This window comes from Oryzias latipes, chromosome 13 (assembly GCF_002234675.1).
Source record: "Oryzias latipes chromosome 13, ASM223467v1".
Taxonomy (NCBI): domain Eukaryota; kingdom Metazoa; phylum Chordata; class Actinopteri; order Beloniformes; family Adrianichthyidae; genus Oryzias; species Oryzias latipes.
The window spans coordinates 30,993,748-31,018,108 of record NC_019871.2 but is presented as its reverse complement, the minus strand read 5'-3'; the positions used below and the strand labels follow the sequence as shown (position 1 = coordinate 31,018,108).

The window sequence follows — 24,361 nt, the reverse complement described above, 5'->3', positions numbered from 1 at the left end:
AGCACAAGGGTTAATTGGCTTTCAGGAGAATCTTAAACGTTTTGTTGATTCATTAATCAGACTTTTTATGTCATGGAAGAAAGATCCCGAGTTTGGAAGTGGGTGCAGGCGCGCATGTGCAGTGGAAGGGGTGTGGATCCCGTTGACCCGCTGCACAGCAACAATAATATTTAGAGAGCCAGTTCTCTGTTGCGCACGTGAGCATGCGTGGATTTAAAGCGTTGCAGCACAGGGAAGTGGTTCCCAGTCTGGAGATGGCGCAAGAGATGGAGTGGAGCGCGTGTGCGCATCTGTATTAGGCAGAGCGCCTCTGTGCGCAAAGGCGCAGACGCGGCGCAGCGAAGCCCCAGAGGCAGAGATGGCCGCGCTCTTTCGCCTTTTGCTGATTTTGGTGCACCTCTTTCTGCACTGGAGAGCCTCGGACTGCATGGAGGTGGACATCTGCGTGCCTGTGCGCGTGGCTCATCTGCATCACGGAAAGCACGAGCGCACGGACCGCGCGCGTGACGCGCAGGTTGCGTTCAAGCTGAGCGTGTTTAAGCAAGACTTTTTCCTCCACTTGGCTCCGGATCCCACCTTCCACGCGCTGGATGGTCCTCCACCTGCGCGCACGCGGCCGTGCTTTTACGCGGGGCACGTGAACGCAGACCCAGACTCATTGGCTGCGTTGAGCATATGCGGGGGTCTGAGGGGGGCCTTCTCCATTGACGGCGTGGAGTATTTCATCGCCCCACAGCGCGGGGACCCACAGGAAAGGATCCACGTAATCACCCGCCGCGGGAGCCGCGCGCACGAGCGCAGCAGGTGCGGAGTTTCACCTGACTCCAACCTGACCCTCTCGCTGCAGAAATACAGCCACATGAAGGAACTGTACTCTAACGGCCTCCGTCGTGACTTCTGGGGGTCCCTGGGGAGGTCCAGGAGGTTCGCTTCCACCCCCAGGTACGTGGAGGTTCTGGTGGTGGCGGATGAATCCATGGCCAAGTTCCACGGGGACGACCTGCAGCATTACCTGCTGACCCTCATGTCCGTAGCCGCCAGGCTCTACAAACACCCCAGCATCCTTAACCCCATCAACATCGTGGTGGTGGGATTCATGGTGATCCACGAGGCCCACAAGGGTCCCAAGGTCTCCAGCAACGCCGCCCTAACTCTGCGCAACTTCTGCTCCTGGCAGAAAAAGCTGAACAAATACAGCGACCAGCACCCAGAGTACTGGGACACCGCCATCCTCTTCACCAAGCAGGTACGAACTGACGGTGCGGCGGAGCTCCGCGGCGCCTCCACTGGCGGGGTTTCACGGCTGTGCTCCTCAGAGGAAACGTGGGAGTGTTTACGTGTCTGATATAGAAACAAACATATGCAGCTTTGAAAGCTTGTCACTGCGCCTGCGCAGGATAAGCTCTCACCTACATCCACCGCATTTAGACTTTATGGTTTCTGTGCCTCAGACTTCAGCGTCACCGCGAAGGCACGTCCGTCCACGAACCCGCGTGCGTCAAGCCATCAGCTGCAGGAAAATCCCCTGATTCCGCTGGAACACTTCATCTTTCAGATGACTTGGGGACTTAAAGTCCCCTTCCAGTCATCTTCTGGTCTTTGTTGAAAAGGTTCTCTGTGATCTGATGAGGAAATCCCCAAACCTGTGTCCTTTTCTGGGACCTAGTTTCGGCAGAGCAGCAGGAGTTCATCAGAAATTCACCCCTCAGACAATTAGCGCAGAGCAACACCGCCCCACTACCCCTCACCTACAACCAAGGGCTTTCTGGTTATGCTTTAGCCCCTCACACCCCCAAGCTAACATTATTGGTGCAACAAATATCAGAACTATCCATCTGTCCAGTTCTGATCCAGATTCCAGCTCATACCAGGAAAACAAAGACGTTCAGGGATCTATTTGTCTGCAGGTGGAGGATCAGAAAGGGGCAGAGCAGAGAGACTGTGGGCGCTGTTGTAGCTTCTACGTCACACCTACAAGCCGTTTTCTGATTCAAAACGGTTTGCCTAAAGAAATAGTCAGAAATGCTGTTTTAGGTACAGTTTTCTTTATAAATGTCACAGTTCAAAACACCACAGACACTATTTTCCTTTGAGTGGGTTTAAAGTACAGCACACCTTTTTGCGGTTCTCCATCACTGCTCAGCAATCCCTCCCCCCCCCCCCCCCCCCCACACACACACACTCACTCACACTATTGTCAGTGTCTCATCTGTTCCCAAACTGCTGCAAAGTTTCTGCAGAAAAAGCCATAGCAGCAGCAGCTTTGAGTCTTTCGGTGGTGCTCAGAGCTGCAGTTACGCATTGATTGTTGTAACAGAGGAGCCCCTATTGCCCCCACCCCCCACCCCCAGATGTTTACCACTGTGCAGCTGCTGCAGACACACAGTTTGTCCTCGTTGAGATCTTCCGCTGTCAGCGCGTTCCTCTGTGAAGTTCATGCTGCCAAAGCACACAAAGATAAATACAATTAGACTTAAGCCTCCCAGGATTAGAGTTGAAATTCTCAAAAATGATTTTACAACAATTTAGATTCCAAAATGTCCTCAGATTAAGATAAAAACCAACACCAAATTTAGATTTCTGAAAATAACTGAAGACTATTAAGTTTCCAAATCTGGAATAAAAGTGAACATTTCTGATGGAAAAAGTTTGAATTCTGACAATTGATTCACGTTTGGAAGACTAAAGCCAGCATTGTAAAACAAAAAAATCGGAGATAGAAATTTGAGATTTCCCTTTCAGAATTGAAATGAAGACGATGAAATGTAGAAGTCTGCGAATAAAGTAAGGTCAGCCATCATTAAACGTGTTGGATGAGGAGGGAGCAGGTGCAGATGCAGCAGTTAAGATGCAGGTGAAGGTGGGATGAAGAAGAGGAGGGCTTTTACTGCAATGACAGCTGAAGGACATAGAGGAGGGAAGAGCTGTGATTGGATGCAGCAGCTCAGTGCTTTGTTGCAGCACTACCGTCCTGACTCAAGTTTAGTGGCTGTGACTATGAACCTCTGCTTCTACACCTCATGTCTTCTCAGGATTATAAATGTGCACATTTTGTAGAAAAGCAGCTCATTTTTTCCAGCAGCAGCGCTCATGAACTCCCAGGCGTGCATGCCGACACCCGGACAGCAGCTCTGGAAAACTCTCACGAGCGCTGAGAAGAGCAGGCGGGGTGCAGGACGCCCGCCTCCAGAGCGAGCTGCTGGCCTCAGCTCAGCAGCAGGTCAACAGGTTTGTTTGGGACGAGCAGACAGAGCACAGGACAAAGTCCCTCTGGATCTGCACATCGCTTGCACAACAGTCAAAGCATGCTCCTGTTCGTCCTTTGAAGGCCACGCGTTTGGAGCCTCCCTTTTGATGTCTCTGTATGCTCAGCTGATGCTGAGGAGGGAGAGCATGCAGGAATTGGAGTCTGTGAGCTTCTGAAGGATCGTCCCTTCTCCCGAAGGCTGGTCAGAACCTTTATGGACAGAAGTCCTCAGCCAAAGAGCAAGCAGTCCGGCCTTGGGATCATCCTGCTCCTGTTGTATGAAGATTTCGCTGTCTGAAGTCACAACCTCCAGGTCTCACAAGATGCTTGAAAAAAAGCTTCGGGGGCGTTGAGGAAAAGAGAGATCTGTGCATGTTTGCTAGGTCTGACGCTGCCACAACTCCAACCTCAGACAAGATAAGATGAGAAAGAAATTGCTCTTTTGACTGACTGATGGATCTTGATACTGGGACTCCAACCAAATCCAGACTTAGACGTTTATGACAATGGAGAACCCTCAAGTCTATGAGATGTGGACAGAGTGATGCCACCCACAGAAAACGCAGCACGTCCAGCTCCAACCAAATGAGTTCAGTTTCCAGTTCGGACGCTGCCACATTGGAGACAGAGGATCAGTGAGCAGTGATTGGTCTGTCATTGTTTCTATGGCAACAACTCTCGCCGATCAGGAGTGAGCTTGTTGGAAGGCCACACCCCTAACTCATGAAAGCGGGCTATCAAACGTTTCAAAAGTTGAATGTGGGGGCCAGCAGGTACCACCTACTTTTAGTGAGGCATATGATTGGGTGTAGTCTTTCTTTCTCAATCTGAAGGTTTGGGCCATGAAATAAACCCAGATCCTGAGTGACAGAAGTCAGTAAAGAGAATTAAGGTTTAAGGAACAGAGTCAAACGTGCAAACACATCAGGAAAACGACTTCCTCCATTGATTTTAAAGGAACAGGAGAATCAAAGTAGCGTCCACGTTCTTCATGTTCATCTCTCAGGAACTTCAGGCTGTCTGACCAGAGTCTTCCTCATCTGCTCTGTGTGTCTTCAGGATCTTTGCGGAGCTTCAACCTGTGACACCCTGGGGATGGCTGATGTTGGAACCATGTGTGACCCCAAGAGAAGCTGCTCGGTCATTGAGGACGATGGTTTACCCTCAGCCTTCACCACGGCCCATGAGCTTGGTAAGCTTTTTTCAGGGGCCATGGGGGGGGGGGTCTCACATCCCCAGTGACATCAGTAAAACTAAGAGGACAGAAATCTGGAGTTGTGTTTGACATTTTACAATGGGGGTGTTTGTTTTCAACACAATTTACAACCAAAATTGTATTGCTGGTGTTGTAAAGCGTCCAGTTGTTCCTCTATTTGTTGCCTTCATGATGTTGGTGGTGTGGTAGGAGGTAAGGATTATTTATGAACAGAACTCATTATTTTGTAGACGCTCTGCAAAATGCCCTCATGATTTATGCTGTTTCAGCCCTTGATGTGATTCTTGTAGACGTGGACCGATTCATTTTGACATCATTTCACTTCCTATCATAGTTTGAATGAACTCTTTAGGAACCATGCATGTGTTGCTGTTCCCAGCTGACTGGAATAGAGTTGGACTCTCTATTTTTACCTCACATCTGTCGTCTTCAGCCCGATCAGCGTGGTGATCGATCACCGCAGTGCTGAGTGGGACAGAAAGCAGGGAAGTACGACCCTAAACTCCAAGCTCCGCCCTCATGATCCTCCAGTCATGTAGGGACGTTCTTCAGTCAGATCCCAGAAGTACTTGGTTCAGCTCTTTAGCAGGGATCAGGGCAGCGACAGCTAAGACAAAACCAGAAGAGTGGATTTTGAGGGTGGAAAACCTCGGCCTGAAGAACAGTGGAGTTCTCGCTGCAGCTCTGATTATTTTTTCATGGGTGTCCAAAAATCAGGAAGTCTGTGTACCAACAAAGTGCTTTGTGTTTTTCCATTTTGCCATTCTTTGGTCAGCCACTCCTAAAAAGGCAGCAATATTGTTAATGTGATCATCACTAAAGAATTGGACCTGGACTGGTTGATCAGGAAGTGTTTTCGCTTGGGGAACCTTTACAAGTGCTTGCTTTGGCTCTGACAGTTACACATCACTTCCTAGTGTCCCACTAAAACAAAGCCACAGATGTTTTTTGTCATGTGTGAGTCTCCTGCTTCAGTGTGGACAATATCTCACTAGACCAGGGGTCGGCAACCCAAAATCTTGAAAGAGCCAAATTGGACGAACAAAACAAAAAACAAATATGTCTGGAGCTGCAAAATATTAAAAGCCCTATTTAAGCCTTATAATGAAGGCAACACATGCAATATGTATCTTTATTAGCTATATTAGCCTGCTATCAAAATGACTAAGTTGCTACAAATACAGAATGAGCATTATTAACGATTAAATGTTTTTTTTTGCATTCTGCGAAGAACGACGCGTCACGTGACTTCTCTGTTGTGCAAGTTTAACTTCAATACAATAATATTGTAACAACCCAGCCGGGATGTCTCTTTAGCGGGGAATATAACATCAAACTGCTGGCGTAGTGGCTTAATTGAAAAGCTATCCGTATCAAGCTATCCGTATCCCAAACACCGCACGGACCCGGATAGTCTCAAGTAAAAATAAACAGGAAGCGTACCATAATTCCTTGTCAGCATTAAGTCTGTTTAACCAAGCACTTAAACAGCCAAAACAACATGGAACTCACTTCAATTCACAACACTCTCACTCAAGGTTTTACCCAGAAACTCCCCACTTCCCATGAGCCTTAAGGGCTGAAGGGGGGGCTAACCCCCAGGTCGCTACAATATCAATGAATTATGTTTCATTGCTTTGATAAAATTAAAGAAATGTAATAAAGAAATCCGATTTTTGATGTCATTTGTATTTTGAGGATTCGAACAAAAGAATGCTCCCCTGGCATATCTGAAGTTTAACTTGTAAATTTGTGTTTTGTATTGTACTTTCGTTTTGTACAATAAAGTTTAAAAAAAAAGTCATGTGCCTTTTAGGTCTGTTAGCAGCAGGGGATTGTGGGACGCGGTTTCCTGATCTAATTAGGGCTCAGCATGAGCGTTTCTGTTTGCCCACGTTTCTTTTCATATGGCAGTTTTGTTGTTCCACCTTAGTTTATTCTTCCTCTTATGTTGTTTCTTTATGTTGCACCATGAGTGTGGGAGGGGGAGAGGTTGATGACTCCTGTGCAATGTTCAATGTGGAGCATGAGTAAAGGAAACAGGCTTGTAATACTAGAAAGGAGTCTATGCTCTCAGCTAAGCTTGCTGCCTGCTCCTCATTGAATCTGTTTGGAGATGTGGCTACCATGGGTCACTGACATTTCGCCAGTGAAGTCAACAGATTGATAGCTCTACTTTTTGACAGCTTGGCCCCCACTTTGCCCTCTGCAACTGACACACCTGCTTGACATTACAAAGTTTTTTCTACGCATTCTTACAGCATTGGAAAACGTTAATAATGTTTGTATCTTGTTTTTCCTCCTACATAAGCCATATTAGAACAAAAAATATGTTTCTCTCCCCCATCTTTTTACATTTTCAAACATTTTTAAAAATGCTCCAGGGAGCCACTAGGGCAGCGCCAAAGAGCCGCATGCGGCTCCTGAGCCGCGGGTTGCCGACCCCTGCACTAGACTAGTACAGTTTGGGACAAATTTAAAACAGAACTTCAAAAAAGTCTCAGACCGTTTGTCATGACATTCTTGAGTCAAAATCCTTCATTTGTTGCAGCTGACAGGCGTCTGCATGTGAAATATGTACAAACCTGTGGAAAGCAAGCAGGAAATTTCAAGGTTGCAGCCCGCATAGTGGTCAACCTCCCCAAACAGGTGCAGGTGACCGGGGCTTTTTGCGTTTTCCTCCCAAAATGAGCTGGGGACTGGTGTTTAGCCAAGTCATTGCCAGACTGTTCCATCATCTCAGAGCTGTAGTTCTTCTTATCCTTTCAAACGTTTGGGTCTTCTATTGGAAACATTCTCTAAGGTTCTAAATGTAGAGCACAAGACTTTCCCTTGATTGAAGTGAAAAATCTGCCAGTGGAGCCAGTGGAAATGGTTTTGGTATCATTTCAGAAAAAAAGTTGTGATGTTCTACCCTTTTAGGACACAAAAATAAATCATGCATTTAAACATTAGTTTTAGGTGTATTACTCTGACAACTGGATATATTTGTCTTAAAATGATTGCTTAAAAATTAGTTTTATAACTTTAAAGTAGACATATTTAAACACTTTTCCCAGAAAAGACAGGAATGACACATTGTAGGATACAATTGTTGTTAATGTATGTTTACGTCATACTTCTGTAAAAGTCTGTTGAAACAAGACCAAGCAACATTCAAAAAGAAAACTTGTAGTTCAAAACGATGTAAAATAAAAGACCTGTTTCATCAGAGAATTACTTGAAATAAGAGATAAAATAACTCAAAAAAATGTTCTAGATCTATTGTCCTAAACAAGTTGTTACATCTACAACAGTTGGAACACAAGGTTAAAACGCTTCAGGAAAACACCAATAACATCTATTATATCAAATGACACAACTCTTGTAAATCCCACTGAAATTAATGAAGCATTTAGAGAATACTATAGTGAGTTATACAATGCAGAAGAGAAAACAAATACTGAAAACATAAACAATTTCTTAGATCAGTTAACCATTCCACCTATATCTGATGACAAAAGAGAGGCTTTAAATCTGGAAATCAGCAAAGCGGAGATTGGACATGCTATTGATAATCTCAAATCAGGAAAAAAAGTTGTTACATCTCACTGAAAAGTTACTTTTGTCTTACAGATATTTAAACTAGACATACTTTGAAATGTTGCGTTTTTACTGCCTATGGAAGGTGTAGAGAAACAAAAGCGTCAAAGTTAAGATGAAGTGATTCTTTTACCAGGTCTAAAGGGTTAACCCTTGTGCTATCTTAGATGACCCCCCCCCCTTCCATTGATGTGTTCTCCCTACCATGACAAAGGTGGATAAAGGTGGAAAGATTTCATGTAATCCATGGACACCAGTGAAGATCACAATTCATTGAAGAAAAAAGGTTCAGAGCACTGTCTAGTGGGTCTAGATGACCCAACTCCCAATGTTGGGAAAGTGCTTAGAATAGCCTGAGGGTTCTGAACCTTCGTGGAGACTACAGCTGGTGCTGAGGGGATTGAAAGTCAAGAAAATGGGCTTTGATCTGAAACCACATCGGTAGAAAGGGGAATGTCAGAATGCCTGCCGGGTTATCCCCAGCCTGAGCTGGTATTTTCATAGCTGTTTCTTCTAAAACTTGGCAAAAAATTTAGTTTTTTTTAATCTAAAGATGTTTTTGGTTGAAATATTCCAAACATCTCCTGTTCCTCTAAACAAAAGTTGTGAGTCCTTTCAATCTGACATGTTACGCCCCCTGCAGGTCACATCTTCAACATGCCCCACGACAACGTGAAGGCGTGTGAGGAGGTTTTTGGGAAACTGAAGGACGACCACATGATGTCTCCCACGCTGATCCAGATCAACAGGAGCCGCCCCTGGTCTGTGTGCAGTGCTGCCATCATCACGGAGTTTCTGGACAGAGGTCACGGTCCGTAAGCTGTTTGTGTCTGATTAGAACTCTGTTCTGACCACCAGAGCTTTACACCACGGAATCCAAAAGCATAGATTGTTTGGATAGTTTGTCCCGTCAGAGGTAACTGAAGAAGTGTGAGAGCCCAGCTTCCCCAGCAGCTGTGTTCAGCTGTGCTTGGTCCCTGCAGGAGACTGTCTGCTGGACCAGCCTCAGAAGCAAATGGCGCTCCTCGAAAGCCTCCCTGGCTCCTCCTACAGCCTGCACCGTCAGTGTGAGCTTGCCTTCGGCCCGGGCTCCAAACCCTGCCCCTACATGCAGTCCTGCTCCAAGCTGTGGTGCACCGGAAAGGCCCGGGGGCAGCTTGTGTGTCAGACCCGCCACTTCCCCTGGGCGGACGGCACAAGCTGTGGCCCTGAAAAGGTTTGCTACCGGAGCGCCTGCGTGCATAAGAACACCACTGTGCGTGTCAAGGTGAGGCTGGAGGGGAGCGCCACATCACCCCCCTTGGGCTTTATGAGCCTGATGGAGTCCGTTGTCTTAGGTGGACGGCCACTGGGGGAAGTGGGGTGCATTTGGTGACTGTTCCAGAAGCTGTGGGGGGGGAGTGCAACTGGCCAAGAGAGAATGCAACAACCCAGCCCCGGAACACGGAGGGAAATACTGTTATGGTCTTCGCCTTAAGTACCGCTCCTGCAACTTCAGCCCTTGTCCTAAAACAGGTATGGTTAAGTGGTGTCAGGAATGTCTTTATGCATGAGGGTTCATGTGTGTGGGGGGGCACATTACTACTATAATGGAAATCAACAGGGGAACTATTGAGGTTCTGAGACTATAGTTCACCCTTTTCGTCTGTATTCAGACTGCTTACAACCGGACGTTTCGAACCAAAGCTAATAATCGGTTGTAAAATGGACACATTTGAAGCTGTGATGGAGAGGAGGACTTTAAATAAGCTGGTATCCATCATGGATAATCCGGAGCATCCTCTCCATCCTGTTCTTGACGGTCAGTGGAGCTCCTTTTCCAAGAGGCTTAGGCAGCTTCACTGTCACACCAACCGCTACAGGAGACCATTCCGACCTCACTCCATTGGACTCTAGAACTCGTCATCCATTTGCAATAGATAAACTCATTTAAGCCTGTCTGTTTTTCTCCAGAGCTGTCATGCAATACAACTGTTTTTCACTGATGTTTCTATTTCTGATCGATTGATCTGTTCTCTTTTGTCACCCATTGTTTAAGATAAGATAAGCTAAGATAGGACTATTGATCCCCGGAGGGAAATTAGGTAAATTTGTTTGTGTTTGTATCTTGAGTCTAATGCTGACGCTGTAACAACCCAATTTCCTAAACTGGGATTAACAAAGTATCTTTATATTATCTTATCTTTAAACAAAAGCAGGATATGGAAGATCCGTCATTGGCAAAGCAGCAAAGAAAGAATAATAGAAGTCCTACGCTTTTGACGTGGTTACAGTGCTTCCCACTGTTGTCCTGACAACCTATATGTCATATATGTCAGTGTACCTTCATAGCTGTTGTCCCCTCAGTAACCGCAGTGCAGTGTGTTTCCACTGTACCAAAGCAGTGGTAAGTGCTTTACCTTGATACAGACGTTCAAAATTGGTCAGTGAAATCTAGAGCTGAAATGAGTGAATCCGGTTAGGATTGGGTGACGTCAGGCAGTGTAGCGCTCGTCCACTGATGAGGAAGTGTGTGCTGCTTTGAGGTGCTCAGCTGCTTTAACTGTCTGCAGGTAAGAGCTTCCGTGAGGAGCAGTGTGAGGCCTACAACGGCTTCAACCTGAACACCAGTCGACTGGGCTCCACAGTGGTTTGGGTTCCCAAATATTCCGGCATCTCTCCCAAGGACAAATGCAAGCTGATCTGCAGAGCCAACGGGACGGGATACTTCTATGTTCTTTCCCCAAAGGTCTTTATTATTCTCTGTTATATGACCTCTGCAGTCTAATGACTGAGATTTATTTATTCAGTCAGTGGGTGGACTCATATTTGAACAGTCTTTGCAGACAGAAGCATTGTTGGGTCATAATAGCTACATTTACGCAGTTGCATTGACAGAAGTGACTTTAGGTAAAAACTATACTTCTCAGAGTAGTTTTCTGACTGCATGCCTTTTTAACATATTCTCACACTAACCTGCCATATTTAAGGGTTAATGGCCGACGAAGTGTGAGTTATTACTTTTTAACGCACGCCGTGGAAGCCTGAACCGTCCTCAATTCTTGTTTTTTTTCTGATTTGGATCACTTTTCTCACAAAAGCGGACTATTTGTTACGTGGTGCATCGCGCCGCACCACCGCTGCAGTCAAGATTCGGCGATATATATATATACTGATCTTTCCGATGGGTTGAATAAAGCATCAGTTCAGAGAGAAAGTTCTCCTCTTACCGCTTGTTTTTGTCCAAATTATGAAGCAAAAGGTTGTTTTAAAGAAGCCGGCGCAGTGATACAAAACATTTAAGCTAGGTGACCGGAACTTCCTTTTTTACCGTGCGGTTACCAGGTTTTAATACACAGCCAGCAGCCAATCAGCAATCGAGTATTCACCCGGACCATGGTATAAATGGCCATATAGGTAGGGCCCCCCCTTCAGTGTCACATATTGACTCTCTGGGTGAGCCCAACTCGTCATGTTTAAAAAGAGCACCTGCTCTGATTAAATGACTTTGGTAAAGTTAGAATGTGTTCACAGATTCTGACTTCCGTCTTTAAAAAACACTAGAATAAGACAGAAAAAATAAAAGTATTTTTCGCTTCCCTTTATAAATCAGCGCTCGATGCAACGCTTTCCACTTAAAATACCCCACATTTTTGTTGGTTTATGAAACTGAAATTTAAGTTAAATGATTTTTATGGTTAAAAACGTAAATCAATAGCAGCATTTCAGGATTTATTGTCTTATTTTCTGCAAGTCGGAGGGTCCCTGCGTCCATATTTGAAGAGTTGGGTTGAGAACCTGTTGACCTTGATGAACCAGTTCTCTAAGTCAGCATTTTCAGTATTTGGTGTTGTGAAGCTTCCGTATCATTTCGGGATGCACAATGATAGCAGCTTCATTAGTACGGTGCGCGTACTGGCCCCTTACTGACTGCGCACAAGTGCTGCACGCACAGGTGTGCACGTGATCCGTAAGTGCTGCAGGATGGCTGCAGCTTCTCCACACAAACTTCACTTTGATTGTCTAATCTCCTCATTAATCTAATCTCTACCGGTCAAGCCGCACATTTGTCACTTACACAGCACTGAAGGGCTACTTGTGCAGGATTTGAATGCTTAAACGCTTATGTGACGTTTAAGCATTCACCATGACCTGTTGAATTTAAAGATGTTGTCGCTTCAGTGGTTCATTTTGATCTTGATGACAGAAAAGCCTCTAAATGTTTCCACACTAAAGGATGGTGGTGACTACACAATCCTAAGGACTGTCTGTGGAAGTGCATTAGAACAACAAAGACAAGACTTTTACTAAAAATGGGAGAAAACCTACACTCCATCTGTATTTCTAGAAATTAAATCCAAATTATAGCTGAATTTCTCCTGAAAAAGGGGAAAAAAAGTTGTTAGAGGACCTGGATGCAGACAAGCAGACACCTTTCGCCAGAATCAGAAGTCTTTGACCGGAGCTGGAAGTTCAATCAATTAACTGGCAACCCTAACCGCTACATTTCTCCCCAGTTTTAAACTTACCTCTAATAGCGGAGATGTCTTTGTCATAACCTACTTTGCCCTTTGACATACCATAATTATTTATGCAATCTATATGGTCTAGATGTAAAGTGGGGAGCAGCTAGCCTCTGTGATGGAGCTTTGAAGGAAAATCCTGACTTTTTTTACTTAAGAAATCTGAGGAAAAGAAGCTTTTTTCACATTTAATTTGGATCAAATGGACTCTTTGCTGCATCTGCACACACCAGAACCTTCACACAGCAGACAGTTAACATAAAAGGTGAGGTAAAAACCAGAGTTCAGTCTCTACAGACATGTACTCTACCTAACGCTGTGAAGCCCCGCCCCTCCCCAGTGCAGAACAAACGAAAATCCCGCTGCTGCTCAGAACGTGCAGCAAATTGTTTCAACATGGCCGGAGAGAAACCATTTTACAGCAGAACGATTTGGGTTTCATGGGAACGGAGGCTCCATCTAGTCGCTGAAGTGGTGTTCAATCAGAAGATTGACACCTGTTGTATCTCTCCAGGTCGTGGACGGGACGCCCTGTTCTCCTGACACCTCAGCCATCTGTGTTCAGGGAAAGTGTATCAAGGCTGGCTGTGATGGCAAGCTGGAGTCCAACAAGAAGTTTGACAAGTGTGGCATGTGCGGCGGGGAGAACCAGGGCTGCAAGAAGGTGTCAGGGATGTTCACCAAGCCTGTGTGAGTAACCCACCAACGCTCATGGGGAGGCAGTGCACCCCGGTTTGACTTTTCACTCATCAGTCATTGTAAAGATAATGGCAAGAAAACGTTTGTAGAATAAAAGATTCTGTTGTAAGTATGCCCACCTTTTTGTCCCTCTGAAGAAAGGTTTCAGTACAGTGCTTTGCTACCGTTGGACCGAATTCAAAGTGTCCAAAAGTGTTGAAAGTGTCCGGTGAACCGCAGAGCACAAGAGAATAACTGACATACGCCTCAGTCACATGCACGGGTGCTGCAGGTTTTTTGGTTGTTTGGGTCAGTGGAGAGTCGTAGAGAGGAGTGCCGGTGTGTGTTGCAGTTTCTTTAAGGCTTCTATGACTACCTTAAGAGATGTCAGGAAAATGGAACGTACCATTGTCGTGTGTGCCAAGTGTATTGAGAAGTATTTGTAAGGATAATGGAAGTAACACATAGAGGTGATGTCCTGGTGTTCTTATGCTGCACTCTAGTCAACATTGGGGTTTGCGTACTGTCTCCTTACTGACCACGTATATGCTGCATCTACAGGGTTGCAGGCGTCCTAAGTGTCCGTAGGATGCATGAAGGATGCCCACATTACACTCCGATTGTCTAGGATCCTGATCTCTAAAAGTCAGGCTGCTCACTTATCGCTGGAACAGCAGTGCACAGGGTTCCTGGTGGTTTAAAACAAAAATCCATATGACACGCGCTATGACCTATTGACCTCTGCATGCTTGCAGCAGAAGATGAGCATGAACATTTTTGGTCTGCCGGTCCAGCAAGTGGTCTACAGTCTTAAAATGTTGTACGGGTCACCTGCTCCCCTTCCAGATTTGACCCTTTTTCGCCCACAGACAGCACATATCTACCCGTAATGGCAGTTGTGACTAAGGTATGAGCCAACTGTAGGAACTTCTTGACCCTTGGAAAAGATTTCCACAAGATTGGAAAAGCAAACGAAATGAAAGTGTGATCATTTGGATTCATTTCAGCCATTTAAATCCAAATCTGCAGGGATGTTTCATTGAGAAATGGCCATCAGAGAAATAATTGTAAAGCATTATGAAGTGTTAAATTCCCAGAATAAACGAATAATACACGTGAAAAGTTATGGTATTAAAACCATAGGTCTGTGAGTCACCAAATTCCTAAATATATTTGATTTAAAAGCCAATTAAACATTGATTTGTCTGTCATATCTCTATTTTAATACCCATTCTATTTTGTAGAAGAGAAGAGAAGAGATTCTTCTCAGCTGCTGATTTAAACTGAACAGCAATATTTATGTAGCTGATAAAATTATACATTATTGCAATAAAAACCTAAAATCTGTTTTTGTTTATGCCTGGAGTTTATTTTTATAGATATCAGGAATAAAAAAAATGTCTGTATTGACACAGCATTGCTTTATAAAACGACTTGACCAACTATTTTAAGGAATAGTTTCAGTCTTTTTCTCTACAAATCCTGAATTCTAAATAACTTTTCTTTTGTGGACACTAAAGGACACTGGTCATCCTGAACATAGTTGAGAAGTCTCTTCTCTTCATGCACTGTGGAGAAAACCCAACAAGCGTTCTGTGAAGAACGCATTATACTAACTGTGAAGCATGGTAGTGGAGGTGTGGTAATATGCTTGGCAACCACTCTATACTTACTACTTGTTTGGTGCAAATTCAAACAATAAAAATGACCAAATCAGTAAACAGTTGGTTCAAATCTTGTGGTTGGTTTCGAATTCCAAACGTCTTTATTTTTAAACATTACCCAAAGGTTTGTTTTGACATTTTGAAATCTGAAGAAGAACCATTTTACCGTGATATCGTTGTCAGGTGAAGCCACTCTTCAGCATCTCATGGGCTTCTATTTTACTAATCAGAAAGGCAAATAGATAAACTTACAAATGGGACCAGAAATATCTTTTTTCATTTCAGACCGAATAGGAAGAAGGCTTTACAATCTACATTTCTTGATTCTGATCATGTTTAAAAGCAGCTTCTTGTTTTCATCTGTGCTGTTGTTACAGAAAACAATCCTAGATGCTTTGACAAGAAACCTTTTTTTTCTTGTAGTCATGGCTACAACTTCGTGGTGACGCTGCCAGTTGGAGCCTCCAACGTTGACGTGCGTCAGCGGGGCTACCGAGGGATGGTGGGCGACGAAAACTACCTTGCTGTGAAGAACAGCCACGGAAAGTATCTCCTGAATGGAAACTATGTGGTGTCGGCCGTGGAGCGGGACTTGCTGGTTCAAGGCAGCCTTCTGCGCTACAGCGGCACCTCCACATCTGTGGAGATGCTCCAGGCGGTGCGACCCCTGCAGGAGCCTCTGACCGTGGAGGTGCTCTCTGTTGGGAACATGACGCCTCCAAGGATTCGCTACTCCTACTACATTTCTAAGGAGAGCAAGGTGGAGAAAACTCTCTGGAAGGAGGAGAAAAGCCACAAAGCACACAACAGCATTTTGGTTGACAGTAACAAAATAGAGACCAAGAAACAAATAATGGCCAGGAAGCCTGCCAGCCACTGGATTAGTGGGAGCTGGGATTTGTGCTCAGTGTCGTGTGGGAACGGTTTGCAGAGGAGACTTGTTCAGTGCAAGAGCGTGGAAGGACTCCCAGCAGGGAACTGTGAGGGTGCTGAAAGACCTGCAGCAGTAAGAGTCTGTGGGGATCCCTGCCCTGTATGGGATGTTGGATCCTGGTCTCACTGCTCCAAGTCCTGTGGGCGGGGCTTCAAAAGGCGGCTGGTGCGCTGCATGACTGACAACGGTCTGAATCTGCCCAGGGAGCACTGCTTTGGTAAGAGGAAGCCTCAGGAATTGGACCTCTGCAACCTGATGCCATGTTAAACTCAGGTGGGGCTCTTTTCTTGAGACCCTCTCAGTTCAAGCAACAGCATCTCTGTTGTGTTGGGATATATTAATGAAGAGCCCTCCCTTAGACTACTGTCTACTCTACACAGATAGGGACTCAGAGAATACATGGACCTTCAGTGAGACTTGACCTTTGTGACTTGTGTACAGCATTCCATTGATTACCGTTATATTTACCTCTAGGACCATCAGTGTCAGATTTAGGTCTCTGTACATTTTCTTTTGTGAAACACTCTTTGCCTTTTATTGTGACCCCAATAGTTGTTTTAAAGTACCACTGTGGCTAAATGTGACAGGAGCTTGTAAAATGTTCTCTGTTTTATTAGAGCTCCCGCCCTGAATGACTTCCAGTTACCCCTGCCCTACCTGAAGTAGGTTTGCCCAGTTGATCCCAACCAGAAGGTAGGGCAAAGCTAAGTGGTAACTCTCCAGGGAGAGGCAGTCATTCTCTGCTCTCTTGAGGAAATTGCCACCACTGTTAAGGTTTTTCATGTATTTGTTTTGAGTCATTGGTGAAAAATGTAAAGCAGAAAGTGATCATGTGCCAACATCCATGCAGTGTCATCAGCACATGCCTATAAGGATGCCAGAAAAGCTATCAGGGTCATTGAATGTTTGACATCTAAGACGTCAGACATCTAAACTGTGATGTCTGTTTGAACAGGCCTGAATTCATGTGACTGCAGACAAATGGGATTGTGTCACCTCCAACTACTGACCCCCCCCCCCCTTCAAACAGGAAGTACCCGCTGGTTTCAAGAAACAAAAATCCCATGGATTTCAATAAAAAAATAAACAGCTGTTACTCCGTCATTCCATTTGTCAAAAGAACCATTCTGGATCTGATACCTTTTTTAGCATCTTCTTGATTCTTTTATTCTCATGATATATTTTTCTGTTGTGCAAGTTATTCAAGATATAAAATGACCAATCAGATGGCTCAGTGAAAGGACGTTTTCTCACGTCAAATGTTCAAAGGGTTTGATTGACATTTTGTGTAGCCCGCTTTCAACTGGTAGGGGCGTGGACCTCCAGCAAGCCCACTCCTGATTGGTGAGAGTGGTTGCCAATAAAACAATGACTTAGACCAATTCTGACCAATCACAGCTTACTAACTCATCTAGCTCCGGTGTCCACATCATAAAAAATAGCGACTGAATTGACTTCATTTGGTTGGAGCTGGGATAAACCATTTTCAATGGATGACGTCACCGTCACTCAGTCCAGTTCTTTTATACAGTCAATGCTTCCAACTCTGATTTATTTATAATATCTATATTTGGGCTGATTCAAAAAGTGAAGTGGAACTGTTTCACTCCAGGCCCTATCAGTCCTCATAACCCAGACATACCAGCTTCAATGGCGAGACAGTACCTGCATGTTGAGCACATTACCCAGGAGTTATTGGGTGTTAATGTGTGTGGTTGCACTAGACATGAGGTCCGGACGTAGGATAGATATGGGGTTTACTCTGCCCATACATGAGGAACATAGAGCAGACAAGTCTGTCAGGAAAAGGGAAGGCTTTCCTTTAGTCTTTTTCCATAAATTAGTAATTGGATTTTTAAATGAAAACCCCCTTCTTTGAACTCCTTCAGGAAATCTCATAAGTTTTCTTGAAAGTTTACTCAACGTGCTGGTGTGGAGCCCGGTCCCTCTGCTTACAACACTTTGTACCTTCATAGGCAGGGTCCTTGGACCTCTGCAGTTACTGTCATGTTGTAATGATGTTCTGATCAAACCGGCCTGAAGAAATATTTGGAGGAGTCAAATCCGGCTTCAAAACAGTTTAGCCCATTCCAATTAGAAAAAGAATGCGTCTGAAATTGAAGACCTTGTCAAAAGATCTTTGAGTCTAAAACAAAAGAGAAGCACCTACAGAGTCCTTCCTACTCTGTAGGATCTATTGCCTATAAAAACGATCAAAATCAAGCTGCCAGATGTGTTCTCACCAAAGACCTCAAACCCCGAGGCCTGATCAAACCATCACCATCTCCCCACCAAAACCCTCCTACTTCTAAGTGAATCATCGTCACTATTTAAAGATTTAATCTCTCCACACAGAACATCAGTACAAATGAAACCAACCCCCCATGATATTAGTAAATCAAGCTCATATAGGACTTTCTGAGACTTGGACTTCTTAAAGGCTTTTCTCCACATCTGTTTGTCTCTGCTGCTCTGTTTCTGTCCTTTTATCCCATTTTTAGTTTGCAAAAATGAGATAAAAGGTTTTTTAGTTTTCGTTTGTAGTTTTGTAGTAATGAATATCGTATGCATTTGACCTAAAGCTGTTGAGTTGAAGCAGTGGTGCTCTCTGAGGTCCTTCAGCTCCTGTTCAAAGCTACTTCAGCTGTGGACAACTGTCCTGTGAGCATCTCTTTAGACTCTTTCCATGTCCTCAGAGCCCAGATCTCTTCCTTCATTGTTTGGGTGAAGGCCTGAGAGGTTAGAGGTCAGATGTATACGCCACTCGGAGTGTTGTGACCAAAGCTCAGCCCCATGTGAGGAAGGAGCAGGTGAAAGACATGGCTGGATGGATGTTCACACATCTAATGCATGTTTTTTTCAGTTGTATGCAAACATCTGGTACAAAGTCAGCAGATTATTACTGTTGAGCTGTTATTCTGCCCTTTGCCCTTCCAAAGTGGAGTGCTGTCATCTGTGCTTTCATGTTTCAGGTAAATGTGCTCTGCGGTTGCAGAAGATGGGAGCATCATGTGGGTGACAGCTGCTCACAGATCCACAGCTGCATTGTTTCAATCAACCCAAACACTGATGGTTTTTGTTTGTCCATGCTGGACGATTCCAACATTCACGTCTTTGTCTCTGGGTTCAGAGGGACCAGCTTTTCTGTTCACGCTCATGGAGAGGCATGTCCACCTCTGACAGATTTCCTTCAGTCCTCTGTATTGTATACTGTGTATACAGTCACTCAGCTGTGTGAAATAAAGTATGTTACCATCAGACCCTGTGCCGAGTCGTGACTGTCTAGAGTGGCCCTTCCTTCAGTGAGTCTGTCCGGGTCCTTCAGATGCGTTCTTCATTTGGATTTCTCGCACTACTCACTTTTCCATGGGAAGTTTCTTCTACAGAGAAAGCAGAGGAGAACGGATCGGTTCATCCGCTTTGGTCATCTGCTCTCAGTCCTTCTTGCTTCAGTGGTTAAGCAAAAACACACAGAGCGTCTGCTCCGTAAGTCCTGAAGAATGTTGGACAGATATCATCAGAGATGGAAAACTCAAATGCAGGTTTTTCACTCATTTTAGTTTCAAATGACCAGCTGATACAATCCGTGACTCTGCTTCAGATCAGACGTATGTTAAATAATATTTTGTCAAAGTTCCATCTTTTATATGCAAGACCTGATGAATCAAAAAGTGTTACGTATTAGAGACAGTGACGCAATGCTAATATCAGCAGAAAATTGCCTTAATTGTTCAAAGTTCTGTTTGGAACGTGTGTCCATGATGACCAGAAATGCAGCAGCAGGTCCAAAAGCATGTGGAGGAATTTTTAACAGCAGACCCCTGTTAGAGGTTGGGGTTAAGTAGTATTTGACACTAAATACTGCTTTATAATCTCTAAAAGAGGAGAGACTTGCTGTTCTTTGTAATCACTAAAGGAAAATAAGGGTTTTGGTTTGTGATAAACAAGCAGCAGTTTTTATCATTACTGCATGAACCCTTAAACACTGAATATGTCGCTAAACAAAACATGCTTTATGACACACCGTCAATCTTTGACTATATCCGCGATCAGCCTCAACCGACCGATTCTGCAGTGGAAGAAAAGTGGTTGTGTGCAGTTATGCGACAAGTGTTGCATAACTGCACCTCACTGTTGCACATCAGTGGAACGCTGCTTTTCTCCACTTCAGAATCTGCTGGAATTGCATTAGTTGCGTAAATGGTTGAAGACTTACGGTAGTCCAAGAAAATGTGAAGACTGGAGCTAAAGCTCTGGTGTTAAAGTGTTAAGAAGAGACATGAACCATGCATGCATGCATTTTCCCCTGAAATCACAACGTTTAGTCGGGTGGGTTCAACCTCCTGCAACAAAAAAAAGGACAAAAGAAAAGGAGAAAGCCAGTATTAAATGACGTCCAGACATGTTTTAGCTTGGTGGTTGATTACTGACTGTCTGTCTTGTGAAAGTTCAGAAATGGTCTCTGTTGTAGTCTAAGACCATAAAGCAATACAGGATCAGTTCTATTCTGAAAGACTTTATGTTAGACCCACCAACACAAACTCACCGCTGTAAAAAAAGATAATGATAATGTGAAACTTAATGCATTTACATCAAATACATGAAAAAAGTGGGAACGGCTGCCATTGTACCTCATATATAGGAAAGTATTTACTGCTGCAAAGCATGTGTGAGTCAGATACGGTTAATTTTGCATTTGAAATCTGAATTTTAAAAAAGTCTATTGTCCGCACTGGTTATCAGTTATGCAGAATGTAGGACCTTGGATGAAAAGGAATGACTGGCCTGTCTCCCTCCTCTCCATCAGTGCTTTACTGAAATAAGGCTGCTTTAAAATTCTTAACTGTGAACACTCCACCATGCTGTCTGCTGTATTTAGACTGTCGAGAGCCTTTCCGCTCTTTCTATTTGGCTATTCAGTCACTCCTTTGATAGTGACTGACTGAATAGTGGGACCAGATTATAGAACCAGGACTCTGAATACAGTTAAATGCAAATGTTTGGAGGAACTTGGTGCAGAAAGTGTTGATTGGCTTCAGGTGGCAACAACAGGCTGCTCTGGGAAGACAAGACAAGTAGGTTAGTAACAAACAGGTTTATGTGCACACTAGTGTACTATGGAGGAGGTGAGGGGAGAAATGTGCAGACTCCACTGGTGCAAAGGGGAGAAAGCGTATTGAGGAGGGGTGACCCGTGTAGAGGCGGGTGAAGAAGCAACAGGTCTGTTAGTCTGAACCGAGTCCAAATCCAGAAACCTAGAAGAATCCAAAAGGGAAGCAGAGAAAGGTCAGAAAGGGCAGAACGGGAGTCAAAAGGGCCAAAGGCAGACGGAGAAGATCCAGTAGTCAAATCAGGTTCAGCATCAAAAAGTCAGGCAGCACTGATGTAGTGCAAACAGACCATCTGGCAGAGTATCAGAGAGACAGAACACACAGGTGAAAGCTAAGCAAACAATGGTGAAGGTAAAACAAACATTTTGGGAGTGGTGAAACATGAAGTCAGTAAGATCTGGGACTGGAAGAAGCGCCAAAACCACGTCTGCATCATTCAAACCCAGTCCCCTGGACCCGCCTCACTCATACCAACCACCTTTATGTGCTTCATCCATCATTCATCCGAGGATTGTATCCTCCTTGGTCTTCTGCTCGGCCTCTTTCCTGGACGCTCCAACCTCAGTATCATTGAACCATCATCATCACTGTCTTTCCTCTCCATGTCCAAACCATCTCCATCTGCTTACCTGCAATAATCTCCAAAACATCTGACATGTCCTTCTGATGGATTCATTCCTGATCCATCCTGGTCCCAAAGAGAACCTCAGCATCTTCCTCTCTGCCTCCTGTCTCTGCATCAGCGTCACTACCAACAACATGGCTGCTCTCACCACACTCCTCTACACCTTTCCTTTCATTCTTCATGACTCTCTTCTACCACACATCCCACCGGAAACCTGCTTCCGCACACCTCTTCTCCTTTTTCCCCACTCTCTGTTGCTCCGGAGTGTTCATCCTAAGAACTGAAAGTCCTCCACCTTCTTCACTTCTGCTCCCTGACTCCTCACCGTTCCACTCCACTCATCTGAGCATCATTTCAAGACAAACCTTGTGAAAACTTTCCAAAGAGTTATGAAAATTTTAAGCAGTTTTTCATGTGAAAATGTTCCTACAACATATCCTGTACATCAGGGTTGATAAAGAAAACCCTTCTAACTCACCTTAATTGAGTAAATTTTTACTCAAATCAGACAAAAAGAATTTCCCCACCGTGGAGAAGTCTATCTGATCCAATCTAAATCTTTGCAGGATGAAGTTTTGCTTCAAGCTGAATGGGAAAGTGTGTCATGTACTGGGATTCTTTGAATGATGTTACCCAAAATGTTTCTGTTCGTTTATTGTTCATTGGCTTTGATCTGAACATTTGAAGTTTCTTTTATAAATGAGGTTCCTCTCTACCGGTCTATGCCCTGTGTGGTTGTGTCCTCCATCACCAGAGTGAGCTGAAATCACCTGAAGCGGCTGAATCCATAGACGCGTGCAAATGACAGCAAAGGCCTGGGGACTGACTTGAGAAATAGAGGCCCAAGTTCTTGAAGGAGTCCAGATTAAGCTTTTTCTTTCTCTTATAGATCAACGTTTTAGGAGACGGTGGTCTAAATCAGTGTTTTCAAGCCTGGTCCTCGGGGAACTCTGTCCTGCATGTTTTCCATGTTGCCCTGCTCATGCACACCTGACTCAGCTCATCATCCGACTCTGCAGTGACAGTCATGAAAGGCAGGAGTGTTGGGCAAGGGTTGGTTTGAAAAATGCAGGACAGTGTCCCCCGAGGACCAGGGTTGGGAAACACTGGTCTAAATGAGATAGAAACCTGTTTTTGTCTTCTCCATCATTCATTTGAACTCAACAGTATAATGTCTGTTTTCCATTTACCTGAGGATCGTTGTGTGCAACTTACCTGATACCAGCAACTCCACCTGATGGAAGCAAAACTGGGGAGCTGTTTAATTGCCTGCTGGGTGGGTGGGGGTCAACAGTGAGCTTTGCCTGAGAGAAAACTGGCTGTTCAAGGGCTTCTGTCGCAGCCGGCCCCCTCCTGCAGAGAGCTAGCTCCGGAAATCGCATTTTCTGCTTGACTCAACAGCATTGCTGTCGACAGGAGCCGCTGCCAAAAGCAGCGGAGGCTCTCCGGGTTCCCTCACCTCTTCTCCAAACAGAGGCCGGTCCCCCCATTCAGATGCAGGTCCAGGGCACAATGAGCACGAAGGGTTAACCCGTCCATGGGAAACACAGACGCTCTATGTGGGCCTCAAATGAGCAGAGAGCGGGACTGCATGGAGGCGGAGAGCTGGGAACAGCTGGATGTGTGACACCAAGGTGCTAAGAGCCTAAAAGTACAGAATTTCCTGGCAGTGCGTCCAATTACCATCTCAGAAGGCTTTGGTTGTTTTTACGAGGCTGAAAAGAGTAGAGACTCTCAATCTTCACGTGTGTCTTCTGAAACACTTGTTTTGAAATGACAAACATCGCACAGCTTAAAGTTTCTTATAAAAACTCCACTCAACTCATAAAAACGAAAACATTTCCCAAACTGAACTTTGTACAAGAGATCCTGGAAAATTTCATGGAATAAAAATGAGTCAATCCTTTAAAATTAGGATTGCCCACAGTGACATTTTAGGAAAAACCATTATTTTAATGGTTTTAGAGACCCACTCCCATGAAAATCGTGTTTCTATTATGTTGTGGCATTTTTCGGATGATGGAATCAATCAAAAGGTCTGCTCGCTTGCCTGACCAGGAGAAAAAAGGAAAAACATTGGAGCAAAATGCTCTGGGGATCCTCAGGACTGAATGCTTGGAAGCCCAAAAGACAAAGCTGTAGAACCCAGTCTGAATGAGGAACATCAGCGATGTTTGTGCGCCGTGTTCTCAGCGTGACACAAACGTTTTGTAAGCGAAGGAAAAAGGAGTTCAGAGTCCTGTGAATGACCCTCAAACTAGAGCAGCTCGTTGACATTTTACAGATTATCCAGACTGATGTGTTTGTTTATTAGAAGTTTAAAAGAAACCACGAGGGGTGCAGCGGCAGCTCGGCGGCGCCTGTGGCGTCTCATCCGCCGGGGCTTGGTTGACATGGGAGTGGAGGAAGTGTGGTGTGGTTGGAGTTGTGTTTTTGTGGGTCTGGGGTTGTCCACAACAAACTGCATTCACACCCCCGCAGGTCTGCCAACAGAGATGAGGTTCCTCTAGTCAGAGCCACAAATAAATCCAAGAGTGTAAACAGTGTATTCAATTTGATCCTTTTACAGCTGGGACTCTAACTGAAAAATAAACTCAAAACGAAAAATTTTTTATTGATTCCTGACAGCCTGTCATTTATGTGCCAAACATCGGTCAGCTCAAGATCAGTAGTAGATCATCAGTAGAACCCCAAGCGTTACCCTCGTGAGGTCCAGGCTAGAGTTCTGGAGAGAACAGTTAAGTTGATTCATAAACCTCAAACTCAGGGGAATCATGGGAGCAGGGTCCAGCTTTGGATGTG

The 24,361-nt window shown here is 44.7% G+C and overlaps 1 protein-coding gene across 1 annotated transcript; it reads left to right on the top strand.

Annotated features, from left to right (window-relative positions):
• The first annotated feature begins 83 nt into the window (after nucleotides 1-83).
• LOC101155707 (A disintegrin and metalloproteinase with thrombospondin motifs 15) lies at nucleotides 84-19,083 on the top strand. The gene is made up of 8 exons (XM_004076001.4): nucleotides 84-1,246; nucleotides 4,307-4,439; nucleotides 8,689-8,856; nucleotides 9,029-9,312; nucleotides 9,383-9,560; nucleotides 10,598-10,773; nucleotides 13,062-13,237; nucleotides 15,313-19,083. Exons 1-8 carry the CDS (start codon nucleotides 359-361, stop codon nucleotides 16,088-16,090), a joined length of 2,781 nt encoding a protein of 926 aa, XP_004076049.1. The 5' UTR covers nucleotides 84-358; the 3' UTR covers nucleotides 16,091-19,083.
• The last annotated feature ends 5,278 nt before the right edge of the window (nucleotides 19,084-24,361 follow it).

Bases quoted from the DNA above. Each gene is read 5' to 3' on its own strand.
- LOC101155707 (XM_004076001.4), top strand. From the start codon at position 359: ATGGCCGCGCTCTTTCGCCTTTTGCTGATTTTGGTGCACCTCTTTCTG. The intron at 4,440-8,688 runs GTAAGCTTTTTT...CGCCCCCTGCAG, and splicing joins CACCACGGCCCATGAGCTTG to GTCACATCTTCAACATGCCC. The intron at 8,857-9,028 runs GTCCGTAAGCTG...TGGTCCCTGCAG, and splicing joins GTTTCTGGACAGAGGTCACG to GAGACTGTCTGCTGGACCAG.